Source organism: Canis lupus, chromosome 2 (assembly GCF_003254725.2).
Source record: "Canis lupus dingo isolate Sandy chromosome 2, ASM325472v2, whole genome shotgun sequence".
NCBI classification, from domain to species: domain Eukaryota; kingdom Metazoa; phylum Chordata; class Mammalia; order Carnivora; family Canidae; genus Canis; species Canis lupus.
This window is the reverse complement of record NC_064244.1, coordinates 39,008,434-39,034,951: the sequence shown is the minus strand read 5'-3', so window position 1 is coordinate 39,034,951 and position 26,518 is coordinate 39,008,434. Positions and strand designations below refer to the sequence as shown.

Genomic DNA, 26,518 nt, shown 5'->3' with positions numbered 1-26,518 from the left:
CTTAATTTCAGTTAGCTAACACGCAGTGTGATATTGGTGTCAGGTGTACAATACAGTGATTCAGTCCTTCCATACATCACCCAGTGCTCATCACAAGAAATGCCCTCCTTAATCCCCATCACCTCTTTTCCCCAAAACCCCACCCACCTCTCCTCTGGTAACCCTCAGTTCATTCTCTATGGTAAAGAGTCCGGTTTTTGCTTTGGCTGTCTCTCTCATTTTTTCCCCCTCTGCTTGATTGTTTTGTTTCTTTAATTCTGCGTATGAGTGAAATCATATGGTATTTGTCTTTCCCTGACTTATTTCACTTAGCATTATCCTCTCTAGCTCTATCCATGTCATCGCAAATGGCAAAATTTCATTCCTTTTTATGACTAAAAATATTCCATTGTGTGTATATCTATATCTATATCTATGCCACATCTTCTTCATCCATTCATCAGTCGGTGGATTAACTCTCTACTCTTGATTCTGGTCATTCTCTTCTTTCACCTCTGCTGCAGCCAAACCATATGTCTTTGTGTACTGCCAGTGCCCGCTGCATGCTCATCTCTTAGGTCCTTCCCAGAATATTCTTCCTGCACTCTCTCTACCTTCTCCTTCTGTCCAACTGCTACTTGACTTCTAGGTCTCAGCTTAAACACTATGTCCCTCCACATCCATGTCTGGCTTAGGGATCTCTCCCCTGTGCTTTTATCCCTATCTTGTTAACTGTCAGACAGTGTTAAAGTACTGATCTGTCTTCTCAACCACACTGTCAATTTTGTGAGGGCAGAAACTTTAATCTAGCTCACTACTGATCCTAGTGCCAAGCACAGGGGCTGGCTCGATGCATGTCTTTAAAACGAATGAATCCATGAACAATGGTCTCTTAACCCTCACTGACTGTTTTGTTTTCTATATCATATTCTATCAGGACCCCAAAGCATCCATGTCCTCATAGTTTGGTTAAAGTTTTATCAGGAATCTGTGGAAGCTCCTGCTAAAATGCCCAGCGAGCCAGGATTCTCCATTGTTTGTTGCAGCTGCTCACCTCCTGAACCTCCCCATGGCCCCTCTGGACTTTGCAAAATGACACACGGAAGCAAGTTGAGGAACCTGTTCTGTGTGCTATGAAATATGCTCATTACCCACATGCCAAGACAAAGACACAGTCAGAAAGGAGGCTCCAGCCAGAAGCACCTGCAACTCTGAGAGAGAAGTGTTTAAGAATATTCTGGAACCAGCATGTCCTACAGTAATTGCAAGACTAAGTCCTTAAGGATTTGCATTGATTCCCTCAATTTCCCTCTAAAAAAGCAGGAAAGGATTAAAGTTGCTTGCATGCCGGGGAACTACTGACCTTTGGCACCACAAAAGCTCATACATACGTGAGGTACTCATTACAAACATCTAATCATCTTCTGAAAACACAGGCAGCTGCCACTTAAAACAGGTGGAGTAGAGTCTGGCACACGTTAGTGACTTCCCTTATATTACCTGACACTGCCTCATAATGCAAACTTCAGGGTGTTCATCTTTGTTTTAAAGTATATATTTGAGAAAAAAATAATTTGCCAGTCATGAGAAGATCCATTGATGCCTCTGGAAGCATTCTGTCCAATAGAAGTTTCTGTGATGATGGAAATATGCTATTTTGTACTAACACAGTAGCCACTAGTCAAATGTGGTTCTGAGCACTTGTCATGTGGCTAATGTGACTGGGAAACTGGACTTTAGGTTTTATATACTTTTAATTAATTTAAAGTTAAAAGTTAAATGACCACATGTGGCTTGTGGCTCCTCTATTGGATAGCATAGCTCTAGGTCTTATTATCAGTTACATGGAATATGGAGGACTGAAGAGCATAGTAAATGATACTGCAGGAAAAAAAGAAGAAAAATACACACAATGGGAAACTATAAGACAAATGACCAAATTCCTCTTATGTATTACAAGGAAAAAAGAGAAAGTGTGTGTGTGCGCGTGTGTGTGTGTGTTAAAAAACCTAGAGATTAAAAGAGACTTTAAAGGCATATTAACCAATGCAATGTGGATCTTTGTGGATCTTGATTTGAGTAAACCAGTTACTAAAAAATTATGAGACAATTGGGGAAATTTGAAAACTGAGTGGATATTTGATTATATCAAGGACTTTTTAGATGTGATAATGATAGTGAGGCTATGTTTTAAAAAATAGAGTCCTTACCTTTTAAAGGTACCTATTGAGTGGTTTATAGATGAAACAGAATGGCTTGTCTCACTTGAACCCAAGCAGAGGGAGAAGGTGAGTGAGGTATGGGTGAAATAAGGTATGTGGATGGCTGTGGAAGCTGGTACACAGTGGTTCATTACTATTAGTTCCTCTATTTTTTATGTTTAGAAATTTTCATAATAAAAAGTTTTCAAAAATCTGAGGAATGCAAATGTTGATGAGAATATGGACAAAGAGACACTTCCCTTCTTGAATGCTGGGAGCTTAAAATTTCACACTGAGAATGCAATTTGGGTACATCCATCAAGATTTAAACTGTGTTTTCTTTTTGACTCAGCAATTCTAGTTTTAGAAATTTCTTCTACAGTTACATGCAGGAATCTATGCAAAGGATTATAAAGTGCAGGATCGTTTAGGTAAATAGTGGTATTAACTACTCTGGAACGCTAAGGAGATTTAAGAACAAGATACATCAGTGTGGACTGCTGTCAGAAAGATATCCATGATGTATTCTTAGGCTAAAAAGAAAAGCAAACTGTAAAACAAAAACAAAAACAAAACAAAAAACCAAAAAACAAATGTGTTACCATGACCCAGTAAGAAACTACATGTGAGTATGTATACATACACATATTGGTATACAAGCATAAAGCCTAGAAACAACATATACCAAATCGATCTGGGGAGGGGAGGAGGAGCTTACAGCTCTATTAAAATGAGTCTGAGTTGCTCTGTTCTCTGTGACTACCTATTACCTATAGGCACTCCTCCATTGTTTCATGAATAATCAACGGTTAGCTCTTCCATCAGGCAAACTAACTGCTATGCTCTGAGTGTTGTGTGTCTTCCAAATTTGTATGTTCAAATCCTAACCCCACAGATTATGGTTTTAGGGGGTGGGACTTAGAGAGTTGCTTAGGTCATAAGGGTGTAGCCTTTATGAATGGGATTAGTACTTTTATAAAAGAGACCCCACAGAGATGCCTCACCCTTCCATCCTGTGAGGACACAGTAAGAAGACACTGTTTTTGAGCCAAGAAGAGGACTCTCACCAGAACTTGACCCTGCTGGTACCTTGATCTTGGACTTTCCAACATTCATAATTGTGAGAAGTAGTACATTTCTGCTGTTTATAAGCCACCTAGTCTATGGAATTTGTTATAGCAGGACATTTGCCCTTCTTCCCAGAAGAAATTGAATGTGGCTTCTATGACTGAGAAGTTACATTTACCATGAACTCTTGATCCTTTCTCCCAAAGTGGAGGGGCATTTAGGAAGTTCATGTCTGTCACAATAGCTACCAGTTACTGGGTGATACTCTATGACAATCACTATGCTGAGAAGTCTGTGCACATGTCTCTCCCCAACAGGCTCTGGAATCACACTCAGACTCTTCTACTTGCTGGCTGTGTGACCTTGGACTAGTTACTTTAGCTCTTTCCTCATATATAAAATGTTAGGAATAACAGTACCTATCTCATGGATGTGAGAATTCGGTGAGATAATGCTTAAGTGCCTGGCACATAAAAGTGCTCAAGAAAAGTCCAATCTCGTTATTTTTTTTACTTCAACATTCCAAAAATCCTATGGGGTAAATACAATAATGCATCCATATGACAGACAAAGAAACTGAGTCTCAGAGACAGTGGTGTGTTGACACCAGCTCACCTGGGTAAAGCTAATTGCTAAATTTTCAGGAATTTTTTTTTTTACTTGGCTGACCATCATGTTAGTAGCCTGAAATTAGGCAAGATGGGAGTATTCATACTATGGCAATTGACAAATACTACATTTCCCACAGAGAGCTGTTCGTTAAACATCTACTGCTTAGGGCAGTTAAATAACTTGTCTCAGGCTCCATGGCTGGTGAGTGGCAGAACCTGAATTTAAACTGTGCTCTGATCAACTCCAAAGGTCTTAATGTTTAGATAGGCATTGTTTGGATAAATCTCTTTAAAAGTTAGGACTCGGGATCCCTGGGTGGCGCAGCGGTTTGGCGCCTGCCTTTGGCCCAGGGCGCGATCCTGGAGACCCGGGATCGAATCCCACGTCGGGCTCCCGGTGCATGGAGCCTGCTTCTCCCTCTGCCTGTGTCTCTGCCTCTCTCTCTCTCTCTGTGAGACTATCATAATAAATAAAAATTTATAAAAAAAAAAAAAAAGTTAGGACTCTCACCTGGACAAAAGCTAAGTAGGATAATGCTCTTCAACATCATGTCCCCAGAAGTGGTTCTCAAATTTCAGGGTGCATGAGATTCACCTAGAAGTCTTATTGCAACACGGGTTGCTGGGCCTTACCCCCAGAATTTTTTGGGGGGAGTTCAATAACTTGCATTTCTAGCCAGCTTCCAGGTGGGGCTCATGCTGCTGGGCAGGGACCCTACTTGAAGAATTACTGTCAAGTACAAAACCTGAAGCTTTCTGCTGTACATCTTACCATAAGTTTATTAGGACCATGGCTTTATCAATTCTTCTCTGATCTAAAGATGAGAGGATTTAGATAGTAATTCTAGGCCATAAACTTTCCACAGGAGACCATTTTGGTAAGATATTTGTGCTCCCAGCAGTCTGAGCACAGGAAAACAGGAACCAAAGCTTGGTGCCTCCCTCTCCAGTTGGCCCCCATTTAGCTCTGGCCTGTATCCCAGGAGCCTGAGCCGCTCCCCACACACAGCAGGAGGCAAATGAATAAAGAAGCATTTCAAAGTCTATCTTTAAAGCCTGGCAGAAATCTGCCCTATAATTACACGAAGTGAACTAGTTACAACTTCTCTCGTATTGATGTAGGATTATTAAGAGATTGCTCACACAGTCCTGTGGAATTCAACTAATGAATTTAGAGATTTTTTTTAAACACTTGTCTCTTCGAACCACCTCCTGCCTCCTAAATATTACAGAAAACAAAACCAGGAAGGAAAATGAGGTAAACCCTGAATTAATGCTCCTGATCAGAGTATGACTGCTGCTTCTAGAAATGTCACTTTCCTAGTCCAGACTTCTAACTTAAGTTTCTCACTTTTTGTAAGCCCTTAGATGGGTGCCAAAGTAGGAGGGCATGATGGTCCATATGAAAACTGACCTGTGGACATCACTTCAAAGGAATCTGGAGAAGTTAGGATGGGGATTTGGCTATCTCAAGTTTGCACAGCTTTTACTTACTCTCCCTGCAACAGTGTTCCAGGAACACACCCAGCCAACGGTGTATGCGAGGAAATAAACAAGGCCAATGGACCCTGGTGGGCCACTTCTAAAATCCTGAGTTTGGGAGACAGGACAGGCGTTCTTGGCTTAAAATGTACCATGGGCTTATATCATTTGGATGTGCTTTGTTTGAAGAAATAAGGGATTATGATTCCAGGAATATGAATTCTTGCAGACAATTGCAATCCCATTTTTTTTTTTTTTTTTTAGAGAGAAGGAGAGAGTGAGAGTGAGTTGGGGGAGGAGTTGGGGGGCGCAGAAGGAGAATGAGAGAATCTTAAGCAGGTTCCATGCCTAGCACAAATTCTGACACGGGGCTCAATCTCATGACCCTGAGATCATGACCTGAGCTGAAATCGAGAATTGGACACTTAAGTGATTGAGCCATATGGGTGCTTCACAATCCCACATTTTTGAGAGAAGGAACTAAATATTATTCATCTTTGTAGCCCTAGATTCCCGTTCACATAATTAGAGATCAACACACTCAACCCAGAATGATAGAATGTTATTGTGGAAAGAACGAGGGCTTTCAAGTCAGAGCGATTTGCATTCAAATCCCAGCTTTATCTCCTGTGCTGTATCTGCGGGACCTTAAACAAGTCATCAGTTAACAAAATTTACTGATTGCCTGTGTGCACTGACACTGTTCTAGACGCTGGGACTATGTCTGTGAATAAGGCAGTCAGAATTTCTGTCCTCAAAGGTGTATATAATGTTAGAGCTTATCTCAAGCTGCTCTCAGGAAGGCCATTTATGCAATAGAGTCAGAATACCCAGGTTGAAATCCTACCTCTACCACTATCTAGCCATGACATATCAGCAATGAATGGTAATAGGACTAGCCACATGAGGATGTTGTCAAGATCCTAACATCCATGCATGTCTTTGTATATCTTTGGAAAGGACATCTCTTCAGGCAGATGAGTCATGTATACATCCTTGGTTGGGTACCTTGCACAAATATATGTAAAACCTCTAGAACAGTGCCTAGCACATATTAAGTGCTCAATAAATAGTAGCTTTTAATATCATAGGCATGCACTGAGAATTTAATTCAAGCAAGGTATCCACAGTATATAGTTGTTGTTCAATAGTTCCCTTCCTCTTAGTCTGTGGATAGACTATATAAGCATAGGTCAAAGCAAAATGTAGGTGATGGACAACCATCAGCTACCTTGTCTCTCCTTCTGTATGTGCAGGAGATAGTTTGCCCTAAAAAAAAAAAAAAAAAAAAAAGCCCTAGGCTGGCAATCAGAAGACTTGGATTCTGGCCTCAGCTCAATCATCACTTGCCTCTAATTGCCCAGCCACCCGTCATCAAACCTCATTTCTCTCATGTGTAAATGAGATGAAGGTGTGGGATAGCCTTGGTCATGTGCCGTTGTTATCACATGAATGTATTTCACTGTAACAAGTTCTTACTTTGCCTAGTGTGTGTACAGACAAATAGGGGTATGAGCCAGACTTGGGCAAGTGGTAAGTGGGTGAGCAAGTCTTAGAGGGACTTTCTGTTCCAACATGCATGATTATACAGCACTAATTGAGATGACAGGACTTGCCCAGGATCACATCGTGGGTCAGTTCTGGATGGTTTCAAATGACCTTTAACTAGGGAACCATGAGAAGAACTGGCTAGATAGTCTGGATGTAAAGCAGATGGCTTGGATACGTGAGATTGTTTCATGTTCTAGGTGTGCTTGGGCTAACAGGGTGACAGCGGCTATATCACTGCAGGCTAATTTGGTCTAAGATTCTATCCAGCACAGATACTCTAACAGTCAATGAGTAATATCTTCTATTTCTCATTTACTTTGCCAGTTAGAACAAGACTATTCAAATTCCCATTCAGGCACATGAATGAGGCATTCTTTCTCTCAATTTGGGGAAGGCAAGGTGGTTTCTAAACCCTTAGTGATTTTTGGCCCTTAGGCAGGTGCATTTCAGAAAATCTCTCTGTTTTCCCTCCTTAACTCCATTAGTCTGTAAAACAGCTAATAAAAATCACTACTTATTAAGTGTTTGCTGTGTGTTTAGAACTGGGCTAAAATATATTTAGATTGAATATCTTGTTCAATCCTTACAGCCAGCCCATGAGGCAGGTAGTATAGTTATTTTATAGGAGAAGAAATTTGAAATTCAGAGAGGTGAAGTAACCTGCTGAAGGTCATGCAGCTATTAAGTAAGTGATTGGAGCCTGAAGATCAATCTTGGCCTCTTTGCTCTGCAGCATCCTGCATTTATTGAGCCCTTGCTATGTGGCCTTATGTGAGTGGCTTCTCCTGTGTAGTGGCTTAATATTCTGGGTCAGTTAATGTTGACCCAGGCCAAATATTCACTAAAAATTTATACCATGTACAAAGGAAGGTTCTTTATGGTGTATGTGACCTGTTGCTATCTTACTAGAGCTGCATAATTATGTATTTATGGATGCTGTTTGGTGCAGATGTTGAACATTTAAAAAAGCCAATACCATTCATTTCTTATTGAGTGCCTGTTATAAGTTGCATTGTTTTGTCAAACAGTCCTGTGTTGTAATGCAGGATCTCATGTAAGCCTCAGCATAGTCTTTGAGGTTGGTCCTTTTATTATTCCCAACTGCAGATAAGGGATATGAGTCACAGAGCAGGGATTGGTGCACAGCACACAGCTTGCAAGTGGCAGGGTGAGGCACTGTCCCAGGTATGAGAATGCATGCCTCTCCAAGGGTCTGCCTCTCCACCAAGGGTCCAGTGCTCTGCATATGGTTTGAACTTAATACAAGTGTATGGCTTGATTAGATTCTGGCAGGGTTGACTGAACCACAGGATCAATGGTTTCACTTTCCTTGCTCTGGGCAGGTGGGAACCAGCTGGAGGGCTTTGTCCAAATAGTGCACTGCAGCTGGGGTGGGGCCTGGGATTAGTCGACCTGCCTGCTCTGAACTGGTGCAAGAGGGATCCAATTTCTAAACCTTTCCTTTCCCCTACACTGCTCTGAGTCACCTTGTGTCACATGCAGGGGGGTTCCCATGGTGCTTGCAGCTGCTGCCCCTTTAAGACACTAAATGGTGAGTCAGGGATGTGACATGTTCAGCCACCCTTCTTAGAGCTAGTGTTCGAAAATGCTAGTTTCTGAGGACTTGACGCTGAGCAGCACTTTTGGAGCCATCTAGTTAAAGTGGCTATTGGGAAACTGTGCTCCAGTGTCAGTTGGGAAGGATGGAGTATCCAGGAATAGAATGGGACATTGCAAATGAGCCATGAAAAACAAGCCTAGGCACCGCTCAGCTGCCTGGGCCCAGATGTGCTCCTGCAGAAATCTGGCAGAACATGAGTATAGATACTGCCTGGATAAGCTGGGTGTCTCCAAGGTCCTTGGTATAGCTTGGCTGCAGTGTTTAGCTCTAGATTCTGAAAAACAGGTGGGCCAGCAAAGGGTGCAGAAGCCTGAGACTCATCCATAGTCCCACTGGCTTCAGCTCAAGAGAATGTTTTTCTAATTGGCTGCTTCCTTCTAAAACCAAGCCAGTATTGTAGACCTACAGGTTTCCTTACTGATTGCCAACTCTTTCAGGAACAAATTTCATTTGTTTGGAAACTCTGTCCTCTCTTGTTTCTCCATTCTCTTTTTTATCCTCTTTTCTCTCCCCTCTCCTGCTCTCTTAAGTACAGCATAGTAGTTACAAGCTCTGGCTGTAGAATGTAAGCAAAATGAATATGATTTCTGGCTTTACTTTTTCCACTATAGGAACTTGAGAAATTTACTTCTTTGTACTCTAGTTTTCTCTTCTGTAAAATAGGGATAATAGTAACACATACCACACAGGGTTCAGAGAAAGATTAAATTATAAAATGCATAAAGATAACTGGCACAGTACCTAACTAATAATGCATAGTTAATATTACATACACAGATACATTTTTCTTATCCTTCCATTTTCTTTTCTTCTCTTTGCTCTTTTCTTTCTTTTCCTTATCCATCTGTGGCAGACAGACTCCAAGGTGACCCCATGACCCCACCACCATGAACATGGGTGCTCATGCCTTTGTGTAATCTCCTTACCTTGAGTATAGGTGGGACCTGCAACTTATTTCTAAGAGAATATGGCAAAGGTGATGAGAAGTGACTACACAACTCTCCATCTTGCTACGGATTGTCTCTTTTGGAGGTCATGTTAATGGGTCCATATGTCAAGGAGCCAGTAGTAGTCACTATGTAGGAGCTGAATGCAGTCTTCGGACAACAGCCAGCAAGGAGCCTAGGCCCTCATTCTTAGGGCCACAGGAAATGAATTCAGACAACCCTCAGTGAGTGTGGAAGTAGATCCTTCCTCACTCAAGCCTCCAGATGAGAACCCAGTCCTGGCTGACCCCTTAGTACAAAGGATCCAGCTGGTTGTGTTAGGACTGCTGACTCACTGAAATAATGAGGTATGTGCATATTTTTATGCCTTTAAGTGTTGGGAATTTGTTAGACAGCATAGAACTATGAATCCTTCTGCAATTATTTCTCTCTTCACTACTTCACACCTTTCATAATTGCTATGTATATGTCTTAAGTAAAAATGCAGTAGACCGCATCCATATATCCCTTGCTGAAATATTTATGAGAAGACAATTTTGTCTCAAGGTCAAAAGCAAAACCAAACAAACCAACAAGAAACAAAGAACACACTGAGTTGGGTTGAATGGGCTCAAGTACCCTCAGAGAAAGACCTAGAGAAGCTGCTGTTATTTTTATGGCATAATAAAAGTAGCATCTCTTTCCTCCTATGTGGCTCTGTAGAGATTTCAGCAACTTTTCATCTTTCTTAAAATGATACATCTATTTTTGGACATTTCAACAACTACTACATACAGAATGAAAAGTTTGAAAGACTCAAAAGACTTTTTTTGGAGAGAGTTTCAATTGCTTTCAGATTCACTGTCTTTCTTGGATGGTGTGGAAGATAATGTTGAAAATGTCCAATTCCTCAGTGATCATATCACTTGTTTTGTTCAGAATTCTTTAGCAGTCTCCCCATTGCCCCCAAGATAGAATCATTACTCCTTAATATGGCTTAAAGAGAACTGTCAGCTTCTTTAGCTTCACTGGTCCTCTTTCTTTCTCTGATGTTCTGACATCTCTCATTTCAAAACCTTTGCACATACTGTTCCTCTGCTCTCACTCACCTTTTAGGTGCCAGTTAAGATGTCATTCACTCCAGAAAGCCTTTCTTGAATTCTAAGCACAAGTCAGGTATCTCTCCAATGGGGCCTTTTACTTGTCAAATCACAGCCCTTATTACAATGTCTGTCTCACTCCAGCAGACTATGAGATTCTTGAGGGCAGGGCTCATACTTGGTTCCTGTTATACCCCACATGCCTCACTGTGTGCCTGGCAGTATGAATAAAGCAGCAAACGGGACAAAGTCCTGCCCCTGTGGAGTTCAAACTAGGACTAGAGTTAACCTACATTACCAGGCCAAATTCCACTTTGGCCTGACTTATCCTCAGCATCCCTCTACCAAATAGACCAAGTGACTTCTATGATGCCAGACCATTAGTGGTAAAGATGATATATGCAGCTTCTCTATATCTTGGAAAAGTACAAAGAACGTAGGAGCAATTACAAAGCAGATGCCTACCTCCCAGGTGATATGGCCCAGCAGATACTTGTATTTCCTGTGATATTCACCCCTTGAGGCAGTGCTTAGGTTGGGAGAGGACTTCTTGTCCAACCCATTGTCCTCCAATGGCTCTGGGTGGTCACTAGTGATTGCCATGGGAATGGCACCCTGGAGCCTAATTTATAGGACCTAATTATAGGTCATGTATTATGGGTAGGCAGTGGTGGGGGTCTTCATCTTTCTAATGTCTTTGCTTCTGCACTCACTCCTTTAGGAGGCAGCAAACCAGTTTGCTCTAAAGAGTGGGAACAGATCCTCTGCTATTCTGATAGGATGCTGAAATACACTTGGTCCTCTCTACCTACTACATACATAATAGTTAAGAACCTTTTTTCCTTTCTTTCTTTCGTCCCTTCTTTGCCTCTCTCCCTCCTTCCTTCTTCTTTTTGTATTATTAGGTTTTTTTGTTTTTGTTTTTGTTTTTTTCCAGATGGACTGATGCAAGATAAGTTAAGCAATATTCTCTCAGGGTCCTTAGATAAGGAATGGTACAGTAAGGACTTGAACAAAATCTATCTGGTTCTAAATCCAAAGAAATATATTCTATGAAGACAGATCTTCTCTACTGCTAGCTGGGTCACTGTGGCCCTGTCTCTTCCTCTTTATTTTTAAAGATTTTATTTATTTATTCATGACACACACACACACACACACACACACACACACACACAGGCAGAGACATAGGCAGAGGGAGAAGCAGGCTCTAATGCAGGGAGCCCGACATGGGACTCAATCCCAGGTCTCCAAGATCAGGCCCTGGGCCAAAAGCGGCACTAAACCGCTGAGCCATCTAGGCTGCCTGTCTTCCTCTTTAATATGAAGATGATAATAACATCAACCTCATACAGTTGTTGTGGTACTAAATGAGCTAGTCCATACACAATGCTCAGAGCTTAGTAAGTGTTCTAAATTGTTAGGCATTATCATTATTATTATTATTACTTCTTGACTATTCCTAGCCTCATGTTTCACCTTAAGTCTTAACCTTTGGGATTGATCTTAGTCTGGCCATTCCAGAATCGACAGTCTTGTTTATCAATGCTCTTTGGGGGGTTGGCTAGGACCATGGAATTTTCTTCTCAGTGCTCACCATAACACCTAGCACATAGCTGGCCACAGTCGGCCTTGTGGACTGAGAGAATGACTGAACTTCCTTCATTCTGATTTTGGCCTGGATGCCTTATATTCCAGCTTGGCCTCCCTTGCTCTAGAAAACACCACATTGAGGAATAAAGCATATTGAGGAATAAACACAGATTCTGGGGACATTTGCCAGCTAGGGGATTTTGGAAAAATAACCTACCTCTTCTAAGCTCAACTTCCTACACCAGTCAAGTGGAAATAATAATCACTACCTTGCATGGTCACTGTGAAGGTGAAATGACATATGTGAGGAGAACTGGCTGTGCTGATCCTTTCTCCTCTTCCCTCAACCATCTCCTGTGACTAAACAGTCACCTTCCAATGCCTGGATCCAGTGTTGAAGGAGAGAGGCAGACTATTGTTTATTGGCTTGTTGCTTCATTTACTTACAAACCAATAAAGCCTGCTCATCAGCTTTTGGCAGGTAGGAAAAGTTTCCAAGCCCAAGGGCTCAGTTTGTAGATGGAACAAATATGGCTTCTTGCAGAGCTGTCAAGTTCAGACGCAGCCATGCAGGTAATATTCATAGGTTGTTTAGAGCTGGATTTCTAAGTTCTTCTTACAACAAAAAATAGCCCTGATCTAAGGAGAACCAGCCCAATGCAGAAGAAACCTCAAGGCTAGAGACTGTTTAGGTTTAGAAGTCCTCAGATTCAGGTTCCCATTAATTTTCCTTATGACTCAAAAATGACTCAAAGTTACATAAAGAGGTTACTTTCCCCCCCCTTCTTTTAAAATGCTCTGAGGAGAATATGGAGATAAAATTGTATTTGTAATCATGTTATTAAAAATGCATGTTCATTAATTATCAAAACATCTTCTGATACACATCAAGTCTATAAAGTTCAATTCCCTCTTTAAAAATAATAATTCTCAAAGCTCTGAACTCATGTAGTTTCCAGTAGGCTGGGAAAACTGAAACAATATTTATCTTTCTTATACTATTTTTTTCAATTTACTAGAGTAAGTTGGGGCCCAGTCAATACTCAATAGGAAAGGAAAGCAGATAGAGCATCATGGTCAAGAGTATTAGTTTGGGTTCAGACTTTACCAAGTACGAGCTCCAGCTGCTATTGGCAGCAAGAATCTGGGCAACCAAAGCCACATAATGTTCCTGAGTCTCAGTTTCCTAGAATCTAAAATGGGATGATGATGGTACATCTGCCAAAGGTTTACGTGAGGATTAAATGAGTTAATGCATGTACAGCCAGTGTTAGTAAGGGCTTGGTCACAATTAGCCATTATTATTGTTATTTGGCAATATGAGCAGATTTCTTTGGCACCTGAATCTCTCCTCTCTTGGTAAAGTGGAAAATGTTCAGAGTTAACAGGTGGGGAGAGAATAACATGAGAGTATGTGCTCATCACATGCAATGCCACTGTATAACCCTGGTCATCCAGAATCCTAGGAACCATACACTCATGTTAGACTGTATACTGACCACCAGCCTGATATACTTGGTATACTTTACTGACTCATGACTTGGGTCTACCTTACTCTAGCCTGCTTTGCCCTCTCACTGCTGTAGCTGCTTTAGTTGTAGGTAGATGGTGTTGGGATCTGCCCTCTGTGCTTCTTCCATCACCACTCAGTGACACCAGGGAACCTGGAGTCTGCCAGCCCCAATATGCCCATAGTGAACATCTTTCGTTTCTCACCTTTTTTTCCTCTCCTCCTGCTTCCCACCAAATCCCCTTTCTTTGAATTCCCATTGTTTTGTCAGCCCTACTTGATGATAACATTCAGCCTTGAGATTTTTTTTCTCTAATTTTTCCATAAGTAAGCCTTTCTTCCATCAAAATTCTAAATTCAAAGAATTTAGAATTCTGTTTTCTGTGTCTTCATAACCTCCAGGGGGTCTAGCTCTCACTGTGACTGTTTTCACATTGTAAATTTTTAATAAACACTCAATGGCTTGATTTATTTTCTTTGCAAGATATATATGTGTGTGCACAAATATATACATATATGTATATATACATACAACATATACATAAATATATGCATATATATTTATATATATTAATATATGTGTATATTTACATACCCTTGCTAATGAATCCTTGATATCAAGTAGGTTCTAGCCTGGGTGGGTTATCTGGCTAGACCTGAGAAGCAAATTCAGGTACTTACCTATATGTTGCTCCATCAGTTCTTTAAAATATATGTCATTAAAAAGTAAAAGAAATATATCTTCTCTATAAAGAAATCTAGGCACTATAAAATGCATAAAGAAAATATAGCTGCCTGTTTTTGCTCTCTTCTCATTCCTACTTTCTGGTTAAGACAGCTTCCATCTACAGTCTGAAATATAAGCTTCTAGATTTTCCCTACCCAATATGGTAGCCACTTGCCACACGTGATTCTAAAGCACTTAAATGTGGCTACTCAAACTATAATGTGCTTATAAGTGAAAAATACACACTGGATTTAAGAAACTTAGTACGAAAAAAAGAATGTAAAATATCTCAATAGTGTTTATATTGATTTATATGTTGAAATGATAATATTTTGATATATTGGACCAAATAAAAAATGTATATACATATTTTTTTATTTTAGAGAGAGAGTGTGCAGTGGGTAAGGGCAGAGGGAGAGGGAGAAAGAGTCTTAAGCAGATTCTGTGCTCAGTGCAGGGCCAAAGTAGGGCTCGATCGCATGACCCTAAGATCATGACCTGAGCCAAACTCAAGAGTCAGATGCTTAATGGACTGCCCTCAAATAAAAAATGTTTTTAAGATTAACTTCACCTGTCTCTTGATTTATTTAACGTGGCTACTAAAATTTTTAAATTATATATGTAGCTCACATAGCATTTATATTGGAAAATGATGTTCTAGACTTATTGCTATGTATACACAAACATGCATATGTGCACAAACACATGTGAAACAAAATTTTTTACAAAAATATATATATAGCACATATAGATATGTTTGGCAAGTTGCTTATTTCATTTAGTTGTACTCTGGATGTACTTTATTAGCATATGTTTTAAAAATAGTTATAATATCCTTTTTAATGATACATATCACTGTTTATTTCATTAAGTCTTCATTGATAGGGCTTGGGGTTGTTTCCATTGCTTCCTTCTTTTACTATTTTTTAAAAGATTTTTTACTTATTTATGTGTGTGTGTGTGAGAGAGAGAGAGACAGAGACAGAGACAGAGACAGAGAGTGAGCACACAGTGGGAAGGAGCAGAAGGAGAGGGACAAGCAGACTCCAATGCTGAGCATGGAACCCAATGCAGGGCTTGATTCCATGGCCCTGAGATCATGACCTGAGCTGAAATCAAGAGTTGGACACTTAACTGATGGAGCCATCAGGTGCCCCTCCAGTGTTGTCTTTTATAAACAATGATGCAGTGTTTGAGAATCTGTGAACAAATACTGTTAAGCACTTTGTTAGTATTTCCCAAGTGAGATTATTAAATTAGTAAACACATACATCTTAAATTTTGATAGATTAGGCCAAATATTATCATTGTGGAGGGTCATGAACTTTTTGACAATCTGAGGAAGGCTATGGACTCTCTCCCCAGGAAGTATCACAGAAGCAAACATCCATGCAGTTTTCTTATAGAGTGTTAGGAATTCATGGATCCTCTGAAATCAAAGTTAAGAGGTCCATTTCTAGGGAAATAATTTACCATAAATTCAGCTTCTAAGTGTTCTCACTGTTGACTATAGAGGAGAGAGAAAGATGGTGCCACAAAGTAGTCTGCAGATAATCCTACATAGTGCTCAAGACTGCACCCTGGCATTAGACAGACCTGGGTTCAAATCCTTCCTCTGTCATTTACAATATCTGTAACCACAGGAACATTCCTTGAACTCACTGAGCTTCAGCTTCTTCCTCCATAAAGCAGAGGAATAATGCCTACTTATGGGGTCTGGTACTTGGCATGTACTAAATAAATATTATTTTGTTTTTGGCAGTTCTGCTGAATGACTTTATCTTGCGGCATCTTTGTTCCTCCGACAGAGCTAACAGATTGCTTTCAGTGCCCAGCCACTGGTCAGTGACTTACTTGGGCAGAAGTCCTAAAAGGGCAAAGTTGGAGTTCACTTAAAGCTTCTAGATTTTCCTTACCCAATATGGAAGCCACCAGCCACATGTGATTCTAAAGCACTTAAAATGTGGCTCATCAAATTATAATGTGCTATAAGTGAACCTATTTAGAGTTCACTTAATCATTGGGAGAGCCTTTTCTTCGGCAAAACTCTTGTTTTGAGGCAGCTGCCTAAGCAGGAACCCTAAACAGTATTCAACTCACATTCAGACTTCTGTTTTAATATTGTTTCAATGGGCAGATTTTAACCTCAAGTATAAAGGCTAAACAGTTCTTATTCCCTTGAAGGGTCTTTGACGCCCTGCTTACAATTAATTACTCCTGTTTGTGTCATGAGTTTCCATCTTTCATCTCTTCATTGGTATTGTGCTGGATATAGAATGTATATTTTAATTCTTTTGAACTGGAATCCCTGTCCAGAGGGTTCTTAACAGAGAAGGGAGTTTTTATTCAAATCATTCTTGTTGGTCTGTAAATAATGACAATAGCTAACGTTTATTGAGTACCTATGGTGTGTCAAGCATTGTTATAAACTCATTACACATATTGTCTTCCTTTATTATCATGACCCCATGATATGGCTGTTACTGATTCCACTTCACAGTTGAGGGAACTGAGTCTCCAAAATAGATCTCAAATACGTCACTTCTTTCTGTCTCCACTGCTACCACCATCTCCCTTGGCCATGTTCTCCTAATAGGTCTCCCTGTTGCCACTTTGCCCTCACCCAGTGTTTCTCACCAAGGCAGCCAGAATGATCTTGAGAAAATGTAAATTGGATCATCCTATTCTCATCTAATACATCAGTGGCTTCCCATTGTCCTTAAAATATGATTGGGTCCCTGCCTACTCCTATGCACCCCTGTGACTCCTTTCCCTTACAGGCCTGAGTCCCACTCTCTAGCCCTCTTCAGGACCTTTGCACAAGGCAGTTTCCTTTCTCTCAAATACCCTTGTCCACCTCTTCAGTTGGCTCATCCTGATTTACCCTTTACACTCTCAGGAAGTACCTTTTTTGGTTTCTGATCTTAATTTTAATTATGTCTCCATCCTCAAATATCATCCAAAAATATCCCTTCTTACGAGTAGGCCACAGCTTTCAACAAGGCTTTTCCTTGTTAAGACCAACTGCACTTTTTTATTTATTTGTAAGATTTTATTTATTTATTTGAGAGAGAGACAGAGAGAACACAAATGGGGAAGAGGGGTAGAGGGAGAAGCAGACCCCTGGCTGAGCAGAGAGCCTGATATGGTGCTCAATCTCAGCTCCTGGGATCATGACCTGAGCCAAAGACAGACACTTAACCAACAGAGTCACCCAGGTGCCCCATGACCAACTGCACTTTAAATCACACCTTAAAAGTATGTATTTATTTGTGTTTCATTATCGAACACTAGACTGCATCCTCCATAAGAGAGGAAACTGCATGTACACTTTTCTCCACTCTATCTCCCCCTGAGCCTAGCGAGCTGTCTGCCATATGGTGGCGGCTGATAAATAAATATTTATTGAAAGGATGAATGATACTTAGAGTAGTTAATGTAAACACTGACTATATTAGTTCTTTTCAGCTCTAAAAACCTTGAATGCCCAATCTAATGCTCTCTGTGCAAAAGGCAATGTTTGTTGAAATGATTACAATAGAAATTCAACTTTCTTTTGCTTCTCTTAGTTTAACAGAAGACTGTTACCACTCTTGTCCAAAATGACGATGGCTCTAGATAGTAAAATTATGATTGCTCAGAACAGTTTTATGGTGATTGTAACATGACTGTTGGCCATGGGGCTAATATAGCTCCAGATGAACAAGTGAACTCCCATCAATCTTCATTTGATGGCTACTTACAGAATCAGACACAGCCTGAGGGTAAACACCACAACAAAACAGGGCCATTTCTAGGAGAAAAATGAAAAACTGCAAATGGCAGAGATAGGGTTCTTCTAGTTTTGACTTTCTGAACAGCTTTGTTAGAAATAACAAATCTTTAAAAATGAGTTTGCCACTTCATTTAATTATTCTCAGAACACACAAGGAAGTGTTTTTCTCCTGGAGCATTTTTCATGAGAACTAAGTGCAGCCCTGAAGTGGATCACTGAATGATCCACAGTCAAAACAGATAAGGGCAAGTCTCTACAATCTACTTACTTCATTTTCTGTAAGCAGAACTTAACTAGACCTGCAGTTTTTGGATGTAGGGGGAACTCCAAGGAATCAAAGAGCTCGGGGTGAGGGATAAGGTTTTGGGTCACCTGATAACATTTAATCCAGCCCCTTGTCTTCAGAAAACTTGAAAAGTAGTTACAAGTGATGGTAGGAGGGGTTCTGGTACTTAATCAGCCTGACAGGAGGGTAGTTTTTCATTACATTAAAAAAAAATTCTCTTCTGCAATAATTTAAATGTATTGTGTCCTACTTGTTCTCCGTGCAGGTTATGACACCTTGTATTATAAAGTTTCTGGTTGCTCACTATGCTAATCTTAATCCCTTCATTCTTTGGAACTCTTCCTTACTGGCACAAGGGGAGGGTTTATGCCAGCCTACAAACAACTCTTAATTGTAATGATAGAGTCATTCATTTATCCATCCATCCATCCATCCATCCATCCATCCATGCACCCAGTGTTTATTTTGTGCAAGACAGAAAAAAAAGGAAGAGTTGAACAATGCAGAATCATTACTGGCTAGGAACTGAATCCAGGAGTAGAAACAGACAAGAAATACTCAGCCTCTTTTCTTCCTCCTTTTCTTGCCCTCAGTCTGTTTCTTTTTATAAGTATTTTCTGAGTTTTAATCCAGTGGTGCGGGAGGCAGAGGGCATAAGGCAAAACTATGCATATATAATTCATATGAAGGCAGGGCAAGGCAGTGCCAGTTGGGTTGGAATATGGGAGCTCAAGAGAGACAGAATCTCACGGGGACCAACAGAGAAGATTTTCCAAAGAGGCAGCATTTGAATAATACCTTAGAAAGTTTGAGCAGGATTTTGATAGACTGATTTGTGCGGTGGTGAAAAGGCTAGATGGAAAGTGAGAATGTTCAGGGAAATAATAAGGTGTTGGGGAGTGAGTACTTTGAATTTTGGTTCCCTTTTGTTTTTGTTTTTTTAAAATTTATTTATTCATGACACAGAGAGAGAGAGAGAGAGAGAGAGAGAGAGAGAGAGGCAGAGACACAGGCAGAGGGAGAAGCAGGCTCCATGCAGGGAGCCTGACATGAGACTCGATCCCGGGACTCCAGGATCACACTCTGGGCTGAAGGCAGCGCCAAACCGCTGGACCACCGGGGCTGCCCAGTTCCCTTTTGTTTTTAACTGCTGTGCATAAAAAGTTAATGATCCTAAAAATGTACCCAGGATTTAAATATATTCTTACAGAGACATTTGTCTACATAGACTCTCTTCCTCTTGTGAACCACCTCTCCTTTATTTCCTAGTAATTCTGTTCAAGTGGTGCTGGAGGGCTGACCCTGCCCTGCCTTCTGGCTTCAGGGTTGGTTGTGTGACCTAGTCCTGACCAATCAGAGTATTTTCTGAGAGAGGCACAGGGGACCCAAGGTAAGCTAATTGGAGTCTTCTTGGTAGAGCTGTCAGCGAAGAGGACACCCTCCATTTCTCTAAGATTAAGAGCTTTAAGAATGACGTGGACTTTGGCTGCCAGTATCTTCCTCCTGGAAAGAACTTCCCTGAGAATGAAGAAAGCAGCAGCAGGCACAAGTGTGAGATAGAGATACAGAATTCAGATGACTGTGAACTCATAGATCCCGCCATGCCTGAGATCCACTCGTCAGATCTCCATGAAACTACCAAGTCTCTAGTCACCTTCTCCCATTTTTTTTTTCAAGTTAATTTGGCAAGGAATTTTGCAAATTCCAACTGAAAAGGTCCTTATACATGGAGCTGATAAACTGTGTTGATGCAAAGGAAATTTCCTTGGATATACTGGCCTAAACAGTATTGACACTTCAGGTTAACACATCTGACTTGGCCACTTTTCTCCTTTGCCATATTGACAGCTGCAAGTCAGTAACTTCAGTTAAAGTGACACCACCACTGTGTACTGTCTCTGTGGTTATAGTACATGCCCCCAAGTGGATACCCAGACTTCTTTTTTTTTTAGATCAAAGCTAAAACATTCTTTTAACCACAATCACAATGATTATTTCCTATATTTTAGGTATTTGAGTCATTTCACCCCAAAGAATCCTGAAATAGTTCCCTATCTGCACCTAAAATACTTCATCCACTATGGCCCTGCCCTGTTCTCTCTCTTTGACTCTCTCCCTTCCCCCAGGCCAGAAAGAGGCAGGAGTAGTCTAGAGATGAGTGGAAGAATGTGCTTTCCTGAGAAATGAGAGAATTCAAATGACATCTAAGGATGACCCCCTCAGGGTTTTTCCCCACTACAAACTCTTTAAAAAGGGGGGGGGGGGAAATGGATGCAGGAGAGCAGTGGCTCCTAAAAAATCCTCCTGTCTTCAAAAATGGTATCAGTTTGTCCTCTTCCATTTTATCTCCATGGGCAACTTTGCAAGAATCAAGGCTGGGTGATGCTCACCACAGGAATATATGTTAGCAAAGCTAATTTCAGCATCTGTATAAAAATTTCCATCAGTTGCTTGCTGCTATCAAATATCACACTACCTGTGAAAGCTCTTTGAGGGATTGCATTTTAACTTCCTGCCCTGTTTTCAATGAAACTGAGACTTGTATTTGCCATCTGCCTTGCCTATTGGGTTCTGATCCCAGTTTTGACCCTGTTCATGTATTTTTAAGTGCCAATAGCAATTTTACATCTTGTTAATATTCGTCCTGGCTAAGAATCTCATTATCTATTTCAGGAGACTTCCATTGGTAAAAATGTCCAGATTTCCATTGATCAGAAATACTATGTCCCTTCCCTCTACCTCTGAAAAAGAAACTACACAGCCATAAACGTCAGGCCAAGTGAGGTAGGTCAACCTGGCCATCTTAAACCAAAGTACAGGGAACAAATCTTTCAGACAGACGGAAATGAGGACATACGATTTTAATTCCATCTGAGTCTTGTCAGGATCAGACACAACGGAGTCTTAGGATTTAGAATCAGGCCTATTTGTTAAAGCTTTGGTCACTTCAGTCTGACAGGTGTGTACTAAGTGCCAGGTACTGACCTAGGTGGTACTGAAAGAGACTTTCCTTCTTTCCTGGCATTGTGGAACTGGAACTCTGTAAATCTGAGCTGTTGTGTTTTTTACAGTACATATTCATGATTCTTTTGAATGCCCTGTATCTGAACCCCCTTTGTATGTTTGGGAACTCACCTACATTATAAATCTTGGTGGGCGGCAGAAACTGCCTCAAAATTAAGAGGTTCAAATGCCAGCTTTATCAATATGGCTTGGGATTTAGGCTTTAATTGTAGAGATAGGACTTGAATTTTAAATTGGGAACTAGTGACACAAAGACAGCCCAGGGTAGACTGGTCTCCACTCTGAGAATGTGGCAGAGTCTGCTAAACCCAGGGTGACTGACCTCCAGTTGTAGCAGTAGGAGCAGGGCCAACGCAAGCCTCAGTGTTCAGTGCCAGTGAGGTCAGCCCTGGAAGTCAGAACTTGGTCATTTGGGGCAATTTTCCTGGCAAAGTGGCCTCAAATCAGGCTCTGTGGCTCTCCTAGAAGATCCATGAACTATTTCATATCCTTTTTTGAATCCTGTCTCTTAAATCTGTTTTTGTAGTAGATCCTATTGTTTGTAACTAAGAACCCATGAAGATGCACCTTCTTTGATGCTCATCATGGAAAATGTCATTTGCAGTCGGAGTGAATGATGCCAATACATAGAAAGAAGAGAAGTCAATACACAGGGGAATGATCTGAAGGACAATCTGGGTCCTTAAGAGGGCCTGAGGTTGCCATTCTTTGAGCCAACAAATTCCCACTGTTTGAGCTAGCCTGAGGTGGGTTTCTGTGACTTGCAATTCAAAGAGTTCTGTAAACACAGATGAAAACAAATTAATATTATATATGGGAGGCTCAAAAATACTCATTTCCTGTGACCCAGTAATCACTTTCCTATTCTTTGGAAATAATTTAAAATGTTAAAAAGCAAGCTCAAAATACGTGGAGTGAGGTAAATGGTTGCCTACAAAAATGCTTTTGGATAACAATATCCATGATGTTGGAGGCACTTGCAGCCAATTCCATGCTTACCATTTTCAGGCCTTTGCTTTTTATCTGAAACATGTTTTCATGGCCACTTAGTTTTAGTCTATGTCTCTCTGTTTAGCTTCTCCCTTGTGCTGTCCCCTGAGTCTTTGGAAATTGCCTTTTGAGGCTCAAAATTGGCATAAACTGCGAGACTGTGTAAATGGTTATTTGCTTCTCAGACCAAATTGCAGTTGGGCGCCAGAGGTCTGAAAGTGCCCTGAAGAGGCCACGTTGCAAAACACTACACATGATCTGAATGTGTTCATGCTTCTAAAAATATTCTTTATGCTGAAATCTGCTTCGGAGGCCTCTGACCCAAGCCCAGCAAACTAATTACAATGGTCTGGGGAAGATGCAAGGTTCTTTGGTAAAACACAAAGTGCTCAGACTCAGACTCAGGAGACCTGGAGCCTGGTCCTTGTGCCTGTTCCCTGGCCAAATGTGTGGCCTTGGAAAGTCTGTTCTTGTTAAGCCTTCGACTCCACATTTGTGTAAGACATTGGGTGAGATGTTTTTTACAGCCTTTTGTACTCTCAGTACCTATGCTTTATGATTCCTTATAAGGTGGTATTTTTCAAAAAAGCCTGAGATGAACTTGATTTAGGAATGCCTTTATTAAGCACCCAGTCTGGGTCAGGCCTCAGGCAGAGTCATAGAAGGAATTTGCTTAGATGAGCTGTCCTTTGAAGGAACTTGTCCCAGAGTCCTCAAAGTCTCTTGAACCAACTTCCAAGGCTGGGAGCCTAATTTGGTTTCAATTCTGCTCCCAGCTGGAGGCACCTGGGGAGGTGGTCTGAAGTGATGGTGGGGCACCTTACTGATTCAGCTTTTACAACATACCATTTAATCTCGAAACAATCACTTTAAGTAGGTATTCTGTGACTTTACTAGGAAGGAAACTGAGGCCCAGAAAGTTATAATGATAAGTCAGCAAGTGAAAGAGCTGGGATTCAAACCCATGGCTTTTGGTTTTAATGCCTGTGATTTTTCTCTCTGCCCCACAGACATCCTGCAAATGAACACTGTTGAAGTGAACAGTGATGTGCACATTCAGAGAGGGTGACATGTGGCTGATCCTCACCTCTCTGTTTTAATGCTACAAGAGAGCTCCTTAAGAGCATTGGCTTTGGCCAAATCTACCTTTGTCTCTTGTTCTTGGTGTGACCTTCAGCAAGTTAATCTTCCTGAGCCTCAGTCTTCCCACCTGTAAAATGGGGATGTAGGTAATACCTCATGTAGAAGTTGCAAGAGTTAAATGGAAGTGCTTAGCACAGTGAAGATTAGTGACACAGAAAGTCCAAATTGCAGCAGGTTCTCCTTTTCTGCTTCTAGATTTGCTCTCATATCCATCCACTTCTCTCCATCACTGCCACCATCCTAGTCCAGGCCACCCAGCCAGAAGACTAGACTTGATCTTTTTCTTTCATCCTTGTTCCCCAGATATTAATGTCTCACAGAGGAGCCCAAGTATATATTAAACTGAAAAGCAGGTCAGCTCTCATCTTGGATCTTTCTCATTGCAAGTAGGATTCAATCTCCTTTCATCACCATGGCACCTTGGTCCCTCTAGACTTTTCCTGCCGTCCTTTCTCATACTACTCACCTTACTGTTTCCTTCCCATCCCCCCTGCAACAATCTGGGTCCTCTAGTTAGTTCCCCAGACTCTAAGCTCCTTCTGCCCTCTGGGAACAGGGCACAAGATGTTCTCCAGAGCTGCACCCCAATTTTCTGCTTTTCACTCCACTGTCTTCCTCTCATCCTTCAGGTCTCAGCAAAAATGCCTCCTCTTAGCAAGGCGTTCTTTGACTACTCTGGTCAGAAACCTTCCATTTTATCCTCTACTTCAAACCTTTGCATAGAGTTAGTGTATAGAGCAAACTCATCATAATTTGTGACTATTTTGGTAACTGTGTGTGTATGCATGATGCTGATGGTACTCTATCCACATCTTTTCAGATCTTTTTACCGTTTCTGTGTACTCCAGTCTCACCTCCAACAGCCAGCACCTATAATTTTGTAGGAAGTCTTCCCTTGAGCTTCTAGAATCTACTTTGCTTCTTAGGACAGCTCTTAACCAATGACTGGCAGGTATATGGGTATAAATACCCCAGAGCTTTCACCTCTTGGTCAGGATAATTCTGAGCTGCTTCCCAGAGCTTTCCTATATGATGAAGCTCCAGTCACCCTCTGTGGTAACTAGCTTCATAACACACCTTTACTAGCCACCATCCCTCCTTTTGTATGATATCCCCACTCTCCTGCCAATGTCATTATACCTCCCAAATAATCTGTAAACACTGAATCTTCATGGCAGGGTCTGATTCTGAGGGGAACCCAACTAAGACCATGGAGTTTTTATCCTAGGAGAGTGTACATTACATGTCATCTTATTTATGGTTATACTGTAGTGCCTAGTTCAGTGTCTGATACGTAGTAAACAATATATGTTTATATAATGATTGAATACTAGTGATATTATTATAGCAATGCAGGATTTCTTCTTTTTTTTTTGAATTTATTTTATACCTGTGGCCTAACATGCACCTACAGAAATGTTAAACGTGCCCTCCAAAACTTAGAGAAAAAAAGGTATTTTCTCTGGTGTTTCCAAGAATAACATTCCTGTTAAAGTGTTGTTTTAGCAAGGTCTGTTATAGCTAGAGGTTCTTTATCATGAAGAGATCTCAAGAGAGATTCTCCAGGAGTGTGGCAAGTCTTCCTGAAGCCACTTGAAACCCAGTGTGGAGTTACTTCAGAGATCTTTTATAGGACAAACCTCTATTATGCTTATTTGTGTGTGGTTTAAACAGAAAGCAACTAGACTCTGGACCAGGTGTTCTCAGTGACATAAAGATGAATACCTTTGCAGAGACACTGGCAATAATAATAGGGAAGAATAACAAAAATCATTCACATGTATTAAGTATGCATTCATGGAGCAGTCGAGTGTGTCACATGTACTACCTCACTGAATCCTCAATGTATGTGGCAGGTAATATATTACCCTATTCTCAGAGGGAGAGATCAGGGTTCAGGGTGATCAAATGACTTGCCTAAGGTCACACAGCTAACAAGAGGTAGAACTAGGATTTTTAATAAACTATTACAAATAGTTTATTAAACTTCAGAGCCCCTGCTATTATTCCTTGATCTCACCCCCTGGGTTAACAATACTTATAAGCAGCTCACCAAATGAATTTATTGAAGTATTTCAGCCTGGAGAAAATAAGAAATAAGAATAAAATGCACCTCTTCTATGATGCTTTCAAAGACCTGTAGTCACTCATGGAAAGAAAGGACAAGTATGTTTTGTTGGCTAAATTTCAGGAAGACTTTTCTTATTTTTTTTTAAAGATTTTATTTATTTATTCATGAAAATACACAGAGAGGAGAGAGACAGAGGCAGAGACACAGGCAGAGGGAGAAGCAGGCTCCACGCAGGGAGCCTGACATGGGACTCGATCCCGGGTCTCCAGGATCACACCCTGGGCTGAAGGCGGCGCTAAACTGCTGAGCCACCTGGCTGTCCTAGGAAGACTTTTCTAATACTGCTGCCCAGAGAGGGAGGGAATAGAATGTGTTCAGGCACAGAAAACTCCCCCACACTGGAGATTTAAATGTACCAGTTATGTGGCAAGTCTGAGAGGACTGAAGCACAGGAGAAGTGGATGGCTGGCTTGGAGGACATTTAAGATCTCTTTTAGCTGTGTGATTCTAGAATACAAAGGATCTAGAAGACTCACTCAATTCCTGAACATGTGGTTGGTATTATGTAGTTTTGGAGTGACCAGATTTACAAAGATAACATGACTTGGGAGAAATGTACAAATGCCACGTTAATACACTAAAGAAGGTATGTGCTATATACACTCTTTGCATAAGAGAGGTAGAACTACTGTTGCTGCATGATTAACCAGCATAATGTCAAGAATGGTCAAGAATGTGGGCTTGGAGTCAGTCTACACGAGTAAAGTTGGGCAAGCTACTCAGTTTTCCTGAGCCTCAGTTTCCCTTATCTGTACAACAGTGTTGTTATGTGGATTTAAAGGCTTTTGCATGTAAAATAT

The 26,518-nt window shown here is 40.9% G+C and overlaps 1 protein-coding gene across 16 annotated transcripts in view; it reads right to left on the bottom strand.

Moving 5' to 3' along the window:
- Positions 1–26,518, bottom strand: part of SH3RF2 (SH3 domain containing ring finger 2) — a 132,318-nt gene that overhangs the window by 89,880 nt on the left and 15,920 nt on the right. Inside the window, exon 1 of one of the 16 annotated variants that reach the window (XM_049102383.1) lies at positions 13,849–14,193. The exons of the other annotated variants lie outside the window; for them this stretch is intronic. Within the exon in view, the coding sequence (XP_048958340.1) occupies positions 13,849–13,932 (84 nt within the window). The 5' untranslated portion in view covers positions 13,933–14,193. Of the gene's footprint in view, positions 1–13,848; positions 14,194–26,518 lie in introns of those variants that run through there. 16 annotated transcript variants of the gene reach the window in all.